The 13,304-nt window shown below is 46.7% G+C and overlaps 1 protein-coding gene across 3 annotated transcripts in view; it reads right to left on the bottom strand.

Moving 5' to 3' along the window:
• The window catches only part of CNNM2 (cyclin and CBS domain divalent metal cation transport mediator 2), a 110,300-nt gene extending 97,096 nt beyond the window's left edge, over nt 1-13,204 (bottom strand). Inside the window, exon 1 of one of the 3 annotated variants that reach the window (XR_011682174.1) lies at nt 11,453-13,204. Coding sequence is in view for 2 of the 3 variants with exons in the window: in XM_071446182.1 (XP_071302283.1) it covers nt 11,453-13,022 (1,570 nt within the window). In the remaining variant the exon portion in view is untranslated. The remainder of the gene's footprint in view (nt 1-11,452) is intronic. The other 2 variants (XM_071446182.1, XM_071446184.1) reach the window with 2 other exon arrangements.
• Between the last annotated feature and the right edge of the window lie 100 nt (nt 13,205-13,304).

Raw genomic sequence — 13,304 nt, 5'->3', positions numbered from 1 at the left:
TGGTCCTATTTGTAAGAGCTTTTGTATCTGGTCTTATCTTGAGGGTTTTTTCTAATGTCCCAGTCATCCTCAAAGTCACAAAAAACACTGAGATGAGAATTCCTTTTGTTAGGAGAATTGTTCACAGCAAGAGTTTTTCCTCCCAGGAACTACATGCTGCCTCTAACTGTGAGAGTACATGTTTAATCACAGTACACATTCATTCCTTGTCACAACTACTAACTGCAGCACTGGACAGGATGGTTAAGATAATCTAATTTCTTAAAAGAATCTTTGGAGTTTAAAGCATTTCATTCCCTCCCAAATGATCACTCTAAAAACAGGACACTGCAGTCCCAGTGATTTTCAAAGGAAATAAACCCAGACACTCCTAAAATCCCCAAGCCTACCAGCTTCTTCATGGTGACTCTTTGCTCAGCACCCTCCCTTAAACTTTTACTTTTCAAGCACTGTTCAAGGCACTCAACTCTTTCTATTGATCAAGAGGTGGATTCAAGTAGAAAACAAGGTACCTAGAAACAGCTTCCAACACTTTTAAGTGTGTTTCCAGGTAGAGATCAATCAGGTAGTGGGAACAATGGCAAAGAACAGATCATCATCAATACAAACTTGGTAAGAGACATTTTCTTAATTTCTCTAACCCATACTTGGATTAAGACAGTCCACACAGTTATTAGTTCTAGGATGGCTGCATGTCTGTCTGAAAAAAAAAAAAAAAGCATGTACTGATCTCTCTGGAAAGCTAAATAATTTAAATACAAAACCATCAGGAATTACAGCTAGTCAACTTCCCCCTTTCTGAATATTTTCCTTGGAACTTTTTGGTTGAAGCCTGTGCATTGCATAGGGCTTAGAAGGCTATTACTCTTGGAAGCTATACTCCCAAATTCTTTCCTTTACTGGAAGATGTGAGGTTGATGATTTGCAAAGAAGAAATGTATTAAAGTCTCTTACCACTGGACCACGTTCAAACAGCAGGCAAGCAACAAGTTTAAACCCACTTTCCAGGCCAGGAATCAGAAATGAAAATGTCCTCAACACTAAAATGTATGCGTGTCTTCACTCTACCCCACACACTTCTGCAGTGTCTCTCTCATAATAAAACAAGGCTTGTTCAAAGATTACAGCAAAGACTGGAAAATTCAAAACAGCTGCTCTGGAAAGAAAAAAAAAACATTAATAGAATAGAGCCATTGACATCAGAGCTCTCCTGGTAGACCTCTCATCCCATGCACAGCAAGTGTTCTCATGCAGAGAGGAGGAGCAGAGGCTGGGATTCCCATCCACAGTGCATCACACAGCACAGGGAAACCTTCATCCCCACCCTGAACCCCAGGGGCATTGAAGAAAGCAGGAAAGAAGAAATCTACTCTATTTGCTGGCTCATTGACTGCACACACTACAACTGCAACTGCACTCACAGGTTCAGCTCTATGACTGGCATCAAGCAACAGACTGCTGTAGTTCTTGGAGCCTGCATCCAGTAGGTAATTAAGTTTTTTCACTGCCACAGCTGCCTTCCTCAAGCTCTAACCTCAGGGGATTCCCACGCTGGGAAGTTTCACCCCCCACCACGACTGCCTACAGGGTGAACTGTGGAACTTCTCCATTTCCAGGTTCTCCTTGGGAGCCTTCAGACAATACAGCACCAGCTGAATTAAACTAGCACACTACTGGTAAAGCAGCTTCATACTAGTGATCACAAATACCCTCTAGCTTTTTGTCAAACAAACAGAAAGACCTAGAAAAGTGTCAGTCCTGATTATGATGGAGAGGCTGGGTCCATCATATGGGATCAGAGCTTTAAGCATGCTGTGATCCCTGTAAGGGTCACAGGAAAACACAAACACACCAGAAACTGGCTTTCCTCTACACAACACACAAGACAGTCTCCCACTCCTCTTGCAAGTGAGCATTCAAATCTTTAGCAGCTGACTAAAAGGGTTGAGTCTGAAGTACACTGTACAGCATTCTTATTAAGAGAGATAATGATTCGGACAGGGATCTTGATTTCTCTAGGAGAAATCCCATCCACACAGTATAAGCAATTCTTCAACACTAAGAGAAGGAAAAAAAAATACTCCCCATGAACAGTGTGAAGTTCTTGAAATTCACTGTTTTGAAATTAGTGTTTTCAAACCTAACCACTCCAAAAGGCTCCAGGCAAATTAGAACATCAACAAGAAGATAAAAGTTATTCCCCATGAGGGTAGGGAACCAGCACGCAACAAGACCAGATCACATCTAAAAACAGCATAAATCCCAAACCTTTACAACCATGTAGTCCATGTGGTGAGCTACTCACAGGTCCACTGGCCCAACTTCCAGTGAGGCATCTCTTATTCCTCTATTCTGCTGGAGGAAAAAGAAGACTAAAGCAGTGAGTCTTCAAGGTACTTTGAGAGATTCTTCCTCACCCAATCCCCACACACTGCAACAAGGTATTTAAATAAAAACTGAAAGTCAGAAAGCCAAAAAGCTTTATCTGTACACATACCTCAGCTACACAGCAGGGAAAAAAACCCCCACACAAATTCACAGAGCAAAATATATCACATTAATTTATCCACCTTGAATCAAAATCTTAGTGATGTCCCTCAGAGTTCAAGTTAGAGCTACTGAGTAACTCTAATTCACAATTCTGACCTACTTTAATGAGTAAAAAATTGAACTGAAGCCTCTTTACTAGATGCCCTTTAATATCAGCTGAAGGTCCCTGTCTGCTCTTGCTGTGTATGGGAATTGTAACTGTAAGAGCTGTTCTTGCTTCCAATGGAAAGATGTCCCAAGCAAGATAGGAAGAACTAAGCCTGCAGCTTGCCTAAAACCCACAGCCACACCTACTTTCAATGCCAGATTGTAAATTTTTATCAAGAACAAGTTCACACTGGCAGATTTTCTTCCTATTTGTAGGAAACTAGAAATTGCTGACAAGCAATTCACAAGCAATAAAAGCAGGCAACTGATCGTCCTTGTCCTCACGTAATTGCTGCATGGAAAGGGGTCCTGCAGGCTGCACTTTGAACCCCCCAGTGCAAAGGGTAGGCAGGACAATCTCCTGAAAGCCAGAGGTGGAGTCCTGGAAAAAAAACAGAAATGGCAAGATCCTTCCTAAAATCGTTTGCTGGCAGCAGAGTATCCAACCAAGGCAGAATCAGCATTTTTGCTGCCCTCATTATCCATGGGTAAATGGGGAAAATAAAACCTTGTTCACCTCCACGAGGATCAGCTGTCACAAAAGGCTCTGTCACATCACTGTAAGAGATTATACCACCATTAAAAAAAAAAAACAAAACTTGTTGTAAAGAAAACCCCAACTTTCATTCACACCTGCTCTGGGAAAGAAGTTCAAGGAAGTAGGAGCCCAGTCTGAGGGCACAGTTCACCCTGCAGAGAGCAATGTTACCACACCACTCTCATCTGAAGAGCAGCTCCTTTTGGGACTGCCAGCAAAAGAATGGTGTCATCCCAACAGAAAGCATTACAGAAACAGAACTATACAGATCTTTTGTGCTCAATGTATGTGTTCATCTCCCAGCCCCAGTGCCTTCGGCTGGAGCAAAGCTCTCGTGTGGTTAATTAGTAACTGCAGCTGAGCCCTGTTAACTTGTAAACTCCTGAGGCCTCCACAATCATCAGGTTTCAGCTACCAGAATGACAGGCATCACACTTATTCTGTCCTTCAAAATAGGATTCTTTGATGAGCAGGGCTGCTGTTTCATAAACACTGCAATTATTATACCAAACAATTCATAAGTGAAATGCTTCAATATAAAGAAACACAAGTGAGTCCCAGCCACACAAGCTTTCTTTGCTTTGAAGTTTCTGTTTAATCTAGGGCTTGGATATTTTAAGACAAGTTGGTTACAAGACAAGTTGTTTTTCTAGTATTCTTTCACTAGTCCTTTCAAGCAGATATCATCACCAGTAGGTGAAGAGCAAGTCTGAGTAATGTTTTTAAATCACAAAAATAACCACAAACACCCATGTAAGAATCCCAATTTCAACATGCCAGCCAACCCAGACAAAGAAACACCTCTGGCATTACAGGCTGTGTACTACAACAAGCCAATCCTCAAAGGAAAACAACCTATATGATGCCCCATAGACAGCATGGAAGCGTGGAAAATCCTGGAAGCCATTCTTCACTTCAGTGAAAGCTGGCTGTCTACCAAAACTCTGGAAGGCTCCCAGACAATTTTAACAGAAAACATGACAACAATGGCTCAAAGATTCCCAAGGGCACCTACCTATGACCCTTCAGAGTGGCAAGTTACTACACACAACGCCATAAACAGGGAAGAGAACACTTCTGAGTAAGGGAGGACCAAAAAAAAGGAAAGAGTTAATGGAGACATGCTCTTCTCACACATGTTTTGTATAACATCACAGCATAGCTTATTCTACCAACTATTGTGCCATGCAGATTTCCTGGCCAAGGGAAAAAGTGCATTCCTCCAGAAGAAGGTTAATGACAGATTTATGCATCTTGTTTTCTATGATTATATATTGGTGAAAAGTGAAACAAAACCCCATCACTTGATAGTCCTGAAATGACTCAGTGACCTTGGCAGGAGCCAGACTGGATTAACCACCTGGTATGGACTGTTAGCCATGGGCTGTGGGCAGTAGCTCATTAGCATCAAGTATTTACACTCCTATTTGTAGCTGGTAGGCTGTAATTCAGGACCTTGTCAAATTAACAAGACTGCCAGGTCGCACTCACTAGGGTATGGTTCAGAGTACTCTGTGTTGAGGGCTAGTTTTACAAGCTCCATTAGTGAAATTGGAAGGGACTCAACAGTAGAAGTGCCATTGGCCTACCTAGACTGGCAATTGCCCCACAGCTCTGTAGAGGCACATAAGTAAATGCAAAAGTGAGCTCTTGCTAAGTATTAGTGAAAAAAGCACAGCTTGGTGGTCTATAGATTTGCTCAACACTGCTTGGCCACTGCTTTCATTCTCATCCTACTTGATCCTGACTAAGCTGCTGTATGACTGACTTAGGACTCTTAACATTGAGTAGACATTAAATGTTTAAAGGAGGTGAATTAGTGAGACTTTGAATCCTCCGGGTCTTAATTCCTGTGCACTAGGATGTGTGCCCCCCAAGTGAGCAAGACAAAATGCGACACCAGACAACACCAGGAAGATGAGGAGATCTTGTCACAGTCTAGTGGCACTGATGCTCCAAGATAAGCAGCCTAATAACCCCCACAATACTTCCCCCCACTAAAATGATTTCTTCAATAAAACAGGGAGGAGACTTGGGCTCATAACACGTATGAAGTGTGAGGTGGCTCACACCCTCATTTCCTAAATTACCAGCTGGAGTGATACCATAGCCTGACAAAACAAAACCTACCTTTGGATGGCTTCATGCAGAACTGACAACCAGAAATGTACTTCTAGACCCACCTCTCTCTGCCACTAGCACTACACAGCTACAGACAGGAGACACCCACTACTGGTGTTTGTTTCTGTGTAACAACTGACAAAGGTTCAATGCTGATTAGACAGAGAGAAATAAGCATCTAGGGCTATTTAATAAAGACAGTATCTTTAGTCCCAGAACTTCCTGAATCACAGCCTGATGAGATCAGTAAGCTTCCGTGCGGAACAAAATAAATTGGCTCTTTTCTAATACTTTCTCTAAGCAGCCCAAGCCATTGTCAGGAATTACCTACTGCAGAGGATTCGCTGTTATTGTTCTTATGCCCTCAGAGTCAACTGAAGTTCACTGAGAAAATGTTCTGCTCCTCAGAGCCTCATGTCAGCAGAGGAAGAAAACAAAACTCAAAAATCTCAGACCTGGAAGGACAGTGTGATTGTTAAAGTAACTGATCAGTTTCCTACACTAATGAATTCACTCAGAAGTTGATATTCTGCCTCTTGGGTCTATCCTGCTCCAACACTGGCTGTGAAATGCTGTTGGCTGCACAGACTGACCTGAAGTTTACATCTGTGCCTATTACAGATAACCTCTACAGACACAGAGAAAGCAGATAGGAGCATGGTTCACTTGTGGTGGAATTCACTCCCATCAGCTTCAGCACAGGAAAGCATTTGCTAACTGAGCAAACAGCTGAGGGGAAGAAAAGGCAACTTCTTGTGTTTGTCAAATGACAAGAATTGTGAACAATTGGTTAAAAAGCAATCAAAGAACCATATCCAACACAGGCATCAAACTCAAACCTCTACTGCTCAAGCCATTTAATTCATTCACTCCTCTCCCTGCCAGCCACCTGAAACACGTTTCTTCCTACTCTCAGCAGCAGAAGGACTCCTCAGCCAGGCTTCTCACCAAAGCTGCTCTTCTAGTAGCCTCTCTTCTCCTGGTCCCTATAAAATGCTCCCAGTAGGGAGCCCAGGAAGAACTGGAGCTGCTCGCTGATGCATTCCCCTTGGAGCCTCTCCCTGGGCATACCAGCAGGAGGGCTGCCTGCAGTCACCCACATCCGCTGCTCCCTGGAACGAGCACGCATCCCCCAGGAGCCCTGCAAGGCCAGCAGAGCTCTTGGCAGTGCAGTACCTGCGGGTGCTGCGCTGTCACACAGCCAAGGAACAGTTTGTCACGAGGCAACCCCCACCCCCACATGCAATTTTTGTTCAGGGAATAAATCTGCAGGCATAGCATGCTAAGACTTCTGTTTCTTGGTGGCAAATTCCTTCCCACCTACCCCACCTACCACTCCTCTACTCTCTTCACACAGAAAGGTCTCCACACTGGACCTCCTCAACACTCTCTCTGTTACGTGAATTTCCCAAAAAGGATCAGAGGAGGTGCCTTTTATTAGCTAAGCAGCCTTGAAAACTATATTGTTTTCCAAGAAGTATTACGTGCCTTTCATAATCCCAGAAAGGATTTATGTAGTTTCTTCCAGTTTCTTGTAATGCTGCAGTCACAGGGCTACACGGAAAAAGTGCCCAGGAGACAGACAACCTGCTAGATAAACTAGAAAGTGAGCATTCAGACCTACTAAATCAAAGTTACTCAGGTGAAGACTGGACTCAGATTCAGCAGGTCATAAAACTTGAAAGGAACCAGGAAAGAAGCCACTTACAAACCTGGATTAGAGCTGCACCAGAAAGATAAGTGACCTAATAACAAAAAAGCCCCTCAGACCAAGTGACCTAATAACAGAAAAAAACCTCTCAGACCAACAATAGTAATGCAGAACTTTGGATCCCTGGGCTATGAATTACTTGCTATCCTACCTGTTTCCAAAAAGAGGATCTATGTGCTCAAAAGAGAAGTAGGTCTAGGTATTCTTCACTGCACTCAAAAGTCTGAAGTTTATGTTTCAGGCTGCTGGGACTTGGTTTTCTTTCAAGGGGGAGGAGGAACTAGAAAAGAAATGGACAAATTTTTTCCTCCATGACCACTCTAAATCAAGGACCAAACACACATGCTACTAAAACCAGACAACGCAAGACCAACAAAGCCTGAAGAAAGTATCATCAAGCTGAATCTGACAATGTTTTCAGGGGAGAAAAACCCTTTTAAAGTCCAGTTGGCAAATATTTTAACAAGGAATCTAGGAGTTTTCTCAAGGCTGCCATGTGATTAAGAAAATGAGAGCTCAGAACTGCTGCACAGTTATTGTGGCTTCTTTGCAACAGGTTATTAAGCTCTGATCTGTAGTATAAAAAAATAGTGGAAACAGATATAAATAAGATCAAAACAAATGACTCAAAGTCCCCAGATAAGGAGGACTCCCACTGAGAAACTGCTGCCCTCCAAAGCCATCCAGGCCACCAGGAACACAGCTGTAGAATGGCTTGCAGAAAGTGGGCCAATCTTGAAATATTAGTATTACAACATGAGGCTTTTCAAACTGAATTTTTGTAGTTCTAGCAAGCATGGAGCTAGAAATAGAATGCTTTGGATTTAGGATCACATATGCAGAGATCTGCCTGTGAAAAACACCAAGAGCAAGTGCCAGAGAGCATTTAAGCAGAGACCTAGAGAGACTGTCAAAAAGGAACAGAAAACGGGGGGGGGGGGGGGGGGGGGGGGGGAAGAAAAAAAAAAGGCAGGTCCACACACACATTGACAAGAAAAAGAAGATCAGTGGAGACAGTTCACCAGGTTCTTTCCAAAAATGACTCCATGGCCCATTCAATCTCTGCTGCAGTTCAGGAACCAGGACACAAATCAATCCTGGAACAGGAAACACCTCGCTCCCCTTTACTGCAATAACCAACATTAGATTAAATACCTCTTTGCTCTGAGCAAAGTCAGGCAGGTTCTTTCCTAGGCCAGTACAAAAGGTACCTTAGACTCCCTTGCATTAAATTTGAATAATTGAATTCAAGTTAAGCACTCAATCTGCTTAACCTGTAGACAAGTGAATCTGACAGCTCTAGTAAAAGTTTAAAGTCTGTTTTTAGAACAGAAAAATCACACCTATTTCAAAGGCTACTTATTTATTTATTTATTTATTTGCAAGTAAACCATGCTTTTTAGAGGAGAAGCTTGTTTGTGGACTGCTTCAGGAATCATGTTTATTCACACTTTAGGAGATTAGACCAGCAAGGGGGTGGGAATGTGCTGAAGCTCTCTTAAAATTAAGTTTCTTGCCCGGCAGCATGGAAGTGAAACAGATACTTATTTTGCAATTGTAGTCAAAGAATGTTAACAATAGGCCCACCACCAAATCCTCCAGCTGTTCAGGCTAAGCACTAGAACAAGTACAGAACTACCCATTTCATCTTCTGCAACATACAAGGATGTATATCCTGCTGTGTTTGGCTTTTAATTGCCTCCTTGTAAGCCTCCATTCCACATTTAGGTTAAGGAGGTTTTGCTTATCTCCAAAATGTAAATTTCAAAATGCCACGTACACAGCTAATTATCAAACTTATTAGAAAAAAACCCATCCTCTCTCCTCAAATCAAAGTTTTAACTGGCAGCACTATCACATGAACTGCCTTTTGCACCCAACAGTGGTAGCAGGGGCCTGGGTATCAAAAAAGACACAGTTAAGAGTTTTGAAGCAAGCTGGCTGTGGCAGAAGATCAATGTGATGGGAAGGGAATGATTAAAAACTGTAAGCTTATTTATTTCCAGCACTCTACTGGAGAGTAACATGCAATTTGATTCTCACCTTTAATTTGGTACATTCTCATGGGAATTTGGCAAGGTTGCTCTGAAGAAGAAAGTTGGAAGAGCTCTTGCAAAAGACACTGTGCTATGCCAGATCAAGCCAGCTATCAGTTATTTACATTCATTTCAAAGGACACAAAGGAAGCCACTTATTTCCACTATATCTGCACTTTTTAAAGAGAAACCAGTTAGGACAAAGCTGATTCTAACACAGGGCTTGCCCATACAGACCAACCAGCATAGTGACTCTGGAGTAAACATTTAAGTATGCTCGAACGAGCCTGAATTAATTCCCAACTACAGAGACTATTCCAGGGCTCAGCACTGGCAGGAGGGAACACACACGTCAACAGCCATCCTGAACTTGTGCTACTGGGATGTTTCCTAGCACAGGCAAGAGACTGGCTACCAGGGAAAGGGATCTTTAGTCTGCACCTTCCAAGCCACCCAGGAGAATTTTTAAGAATCCTATTTTAAGCACCAGTTTCAGGAGCTCTAAGGAGGAATTTGGCTTAGCCACCCTCACAGGATTAACGCGCACACCTAATTCTCCCAGCTGTTCAATAAAAGGACTGTGCTAACACACAGTGCATTCCATCCTTGCAGACCAGGGAAATAAACTACCAACATAACATGCATTTCTTCAGACACATTGCTGCATACAGAACTAGAACACACCCACAAGTCTCACTACAGGCTAAGAACGCTATTGTGCTATCTGGAGTCTGAACCACAGGGACAGAGAGGAAAAAGAATGACCCTCCACTCACACATGCAGCAAAATCCACCTTAACCAGCCAACAGTTAAGTGACATCATTGAGTTTCCCACATCCAAGCTGCAGATCCTGCAGTGTGGAAACCACAGCCAAGGGAGGCCCTCCCTCATCTCTCCTTCAACACCTCCAAAACCAAGAAAGACTTCCCCATCTCTACACACAGGCTGAAAGAGATAAAGATAACCACCACTGCACTGGTCAGTAAAAAGCAGGACTACATTCACCTGCTATACACAAAAATGAAATAAACATGAGGTAACCTTCCAAACTCCCAAAACTGAGTTAAACAGAATGAAGAAGATCCAATGCCATGACACAAGAGATTAGCATGTGGACAAAACAGCAACTGAAACTTAAGTCGTAATTTAAACTTAGCTGGAAAGAACATTCACCAATTCACAAAGTTTTTTTTTCAAGGTAATTTACGCAGTTCATAAAAGGTGAGCTCAAATATTCCCCACTAGATTTCCCCTCTCAAGCAAATCACCCCCCAGGAATTGAGCTGTTCCATGGTACTTTGATCAGATCTCCCTGGGTATGAACCCAGGAGTCTGGTGGCATTCCAAACAGCCTCTCTTTTTCCAGTACAGGAGTCCACACATCCAAACTGTCTGAAATTTCACTAAACAACTACTTTGAAAGCTCCCTCCTGCACAGGCCACAGAGCATTATTATTTGCCTTGCAGAGAGGAACAGATTTTAAAAAGAAAATTAAAAGATGTTTCTTCCTTACTCATAAGCAAGGATGTTTTTTCCTTACTCATAAGCAATTCTTCTAATAAGAATTAAGTTGTATTTGTCAAGTCAGCACCACCTACAATTAAAAGAAAGGCGTAAAGTCTCAGTCCCATTCTGATGCAACTAATATACAAGTTACACTAAAGAGCTAGAACGTGTCACGTCTTTGCTGAGCCTGTGGTCCTGAAGCACAGGATAGCATGGGGAAAAAGAGCTGTAACTCTGAAGTGCAGCACCAACAGGTGCTTTGGAATATATTTTAAGACATTGAAATGATTTATGAGTTACAAGATCAAAGTGTCAATCAAAGCAATTGGAACACGAGCAGAGAGCTGAGGTCGGCTCGCTGAGCCTATGAATAGAGCTAAAACGCCTTGTTTATCTCAGCACGTGTGTGCACTGAGCCTGAAAGGCACCGAGCAGCCCACCCACTCCCCCCAGTCAGGCCAGCTGAAAAAGCACAGAGAAGACACAGCCAAGGAATGGGTGCGGATTCCCGTCAGTGGTTCTCACTATAACGGACAGATGAGTGGAAAAAGCAAGAAGGAAAACAACCTTGCTTGGCACCATGCCCACACACACATCCCAGGGCAGTGGGGGAAAAAGGGCTGGGGGCACATCCCAGCCGTGGATCAGCTTTCTGGCCCAGGGAACGAGCAGATCTGGCAGATGTCTAAATACTGGTCACTCACAGTCCAGAAAGCACCTGCCCACAGCCCTCCATGAGCAGGAGGCCCCGCTGCGGAGCTCCCTTGCTGCAAGCAGGTGGATGCTGACCACCACCGAGCAGCACCTCCCCACCACGCCCCGCCCCAGGCACGGGCCCACCTTTCTTGAACTCCTCCAGCATGGCATCGAGCTTGGTGTCATTGAAGACAAAGTGCAGCGGGTGGTTGTAGAAGCGGGTGATGGTCTTGAGCGGCGTGCAGTCATCGGGGTCCACAAAAGCCAGGTCCTTAACAAAGAGCAAGTCCACGATGTTGGAGCGGTCGCCCTCGAAAACAGGGATGCGGGTGTAACCGCTCTCCATGATCTCGGACATAGTGTTGAAGTCGAGCACAGCCTCGGCGGCGATCATAAAGCAGTCTCGGAGGGGAGTCATCACGTCCTCCACAGTCTTGGTGCGCAGTTCCAGGGCTCCTTGGATAATGTTGAGCTCCTCCTTGACTAGATCGTTATAAGGGTCGGTGACCCGCAGCATCTCCAACAACTTCTCACGGTTATAGACCGTGCCGATCTCCTGGCCCAGGACACAGTCCAGCAACTTGCTGACGGGGTAGGAGGCCGGGAAGGTCATCATCATGAAAAACTTGGTGAGGAAGATGGTGTTGGCGCCCACGGCCAGGCCGTGCCGAGAGCAAATAGCCTGCGGCACGATCTCGCCGAAGATGACGATACCGATGGTGGAGACCACCACGGCCACCAGCCCAGAGCCGGCAATGTCATCCAGCAGGATGGTAAGGGTGGTGTTGACCAGGACATTGCCCAGCAGGAGGGAGCACAGCAGGTAGTTGCCCTGACGCCGCACAGGCTCGATGCGCTTGGCGTAGTTCTTCTCTTTGTCCGTGCCACAGTTCTGCACGATGCGCAGTTCCATGGGGTCCAGGGCCATCAGGCCCAGGTTGAGGCCACTGAACATGCCCGAGAGGCACAGGAGGAGCGAGATGAAGATGACCTGCAGCCAGAAGGGCAGCAGGAACTTCTTCTCCTCGCCCACGATCATCTTGGTGTCCTCGCCGTCATGGTAGATCCAAGTGGTCTCACCCCAGGGCGGGGGTCCCGCCGGCCCCTCGGCGCCCGCCAGCCCTCCGGGAGCCCCGGGCCCCAGGGCGGCGGCGGCGGGGGCCGAGACGGAGGTGCACAGGTAGTAGGACTTGCTCTTCTCGGTTTTGCGCAGGGGCTTGATCTCGATCTCGATGATGCCCGAGGTGCGGCGGTTGAGCACGATGTGCGGCAGGATGATGATGTCCGAGGTGCGGATGCCGCAGCGCTGCGGGGCCCCGCCGCTACCCGCCGACCCGCCGCCGCCCCCGCCACCGCCGCGCCCCGCCGGCCCCGCCGCCGCCCGCCCGCCCCGCCGCCGCTCGTGCTCCGTGAAGGCGATGCGCGACCACGTCTCGTTGTTGATGTTCTGCCCGTAGACCCGCAGCTTCACCCGCGTCCGTTCGCTCACCCGCAGCGCGCCCCCCTCCATGAAGGAGACGTCGTCCGTGTCCTCCAGCCGCAGGCCGATGATCACCGTCTCCTCCGCCGCCGGCGGGGGCACGACGGCGGCGGGCGGCGCGGCAGCGGTGGCGGCCGGGGGCCGCCGGCCCAGGCAGCCGCCGAGCAGCAGCAAGAGCAGCACCCGCGCCCCCCGGCCGCCCCCCGCCATGTTCCCACCGGGCAGCGCGGCCATCTTTAGTCAGGGCTCGGCGCCGCCGCGGCCCCGCATCACCGCGCAGCGCCTGCGGCGTGCCCCGGCTTCCCCGGCGGCGGCGGTGGCGGCGGGCGCGGCGGCGGCGGCGAGCGAGGCGCGGGCTCGGCTGCCCGCGGGACCCGACGGGCGGCGACTGCCGAGCCGGGCCGACCAGCGCCGCCTCTACCCGCGCCCGCCCCGCCCCGCCCCGCCCGCCGCTCGGGGGAGGGGCCTCTGCCCGGCGCCGCCAATCAGCGCCCGCCCGCTCCCCAATCAGCGCCA

Source organism: Agelaius tricolor, unplaced genomic scaffold (assembly GCF_023055355.1).
Source record: "Agelaius tricolor isolate 1412-34295 unplaced genomic scaffold, bAgeTri1.0.p SCAF_22, whole genome shotgun sequence".
Lineage (NCBI taxonomy): Eukaryota > Metazoa > Chordata > Aves > Passeriformes > Icteridae > Agelaius > Agelaius tricolor.
Note: the sequence above shows the minus strand (reverse complement) of the source record. Positions and strands in the feature narration are given on the sequence as shown.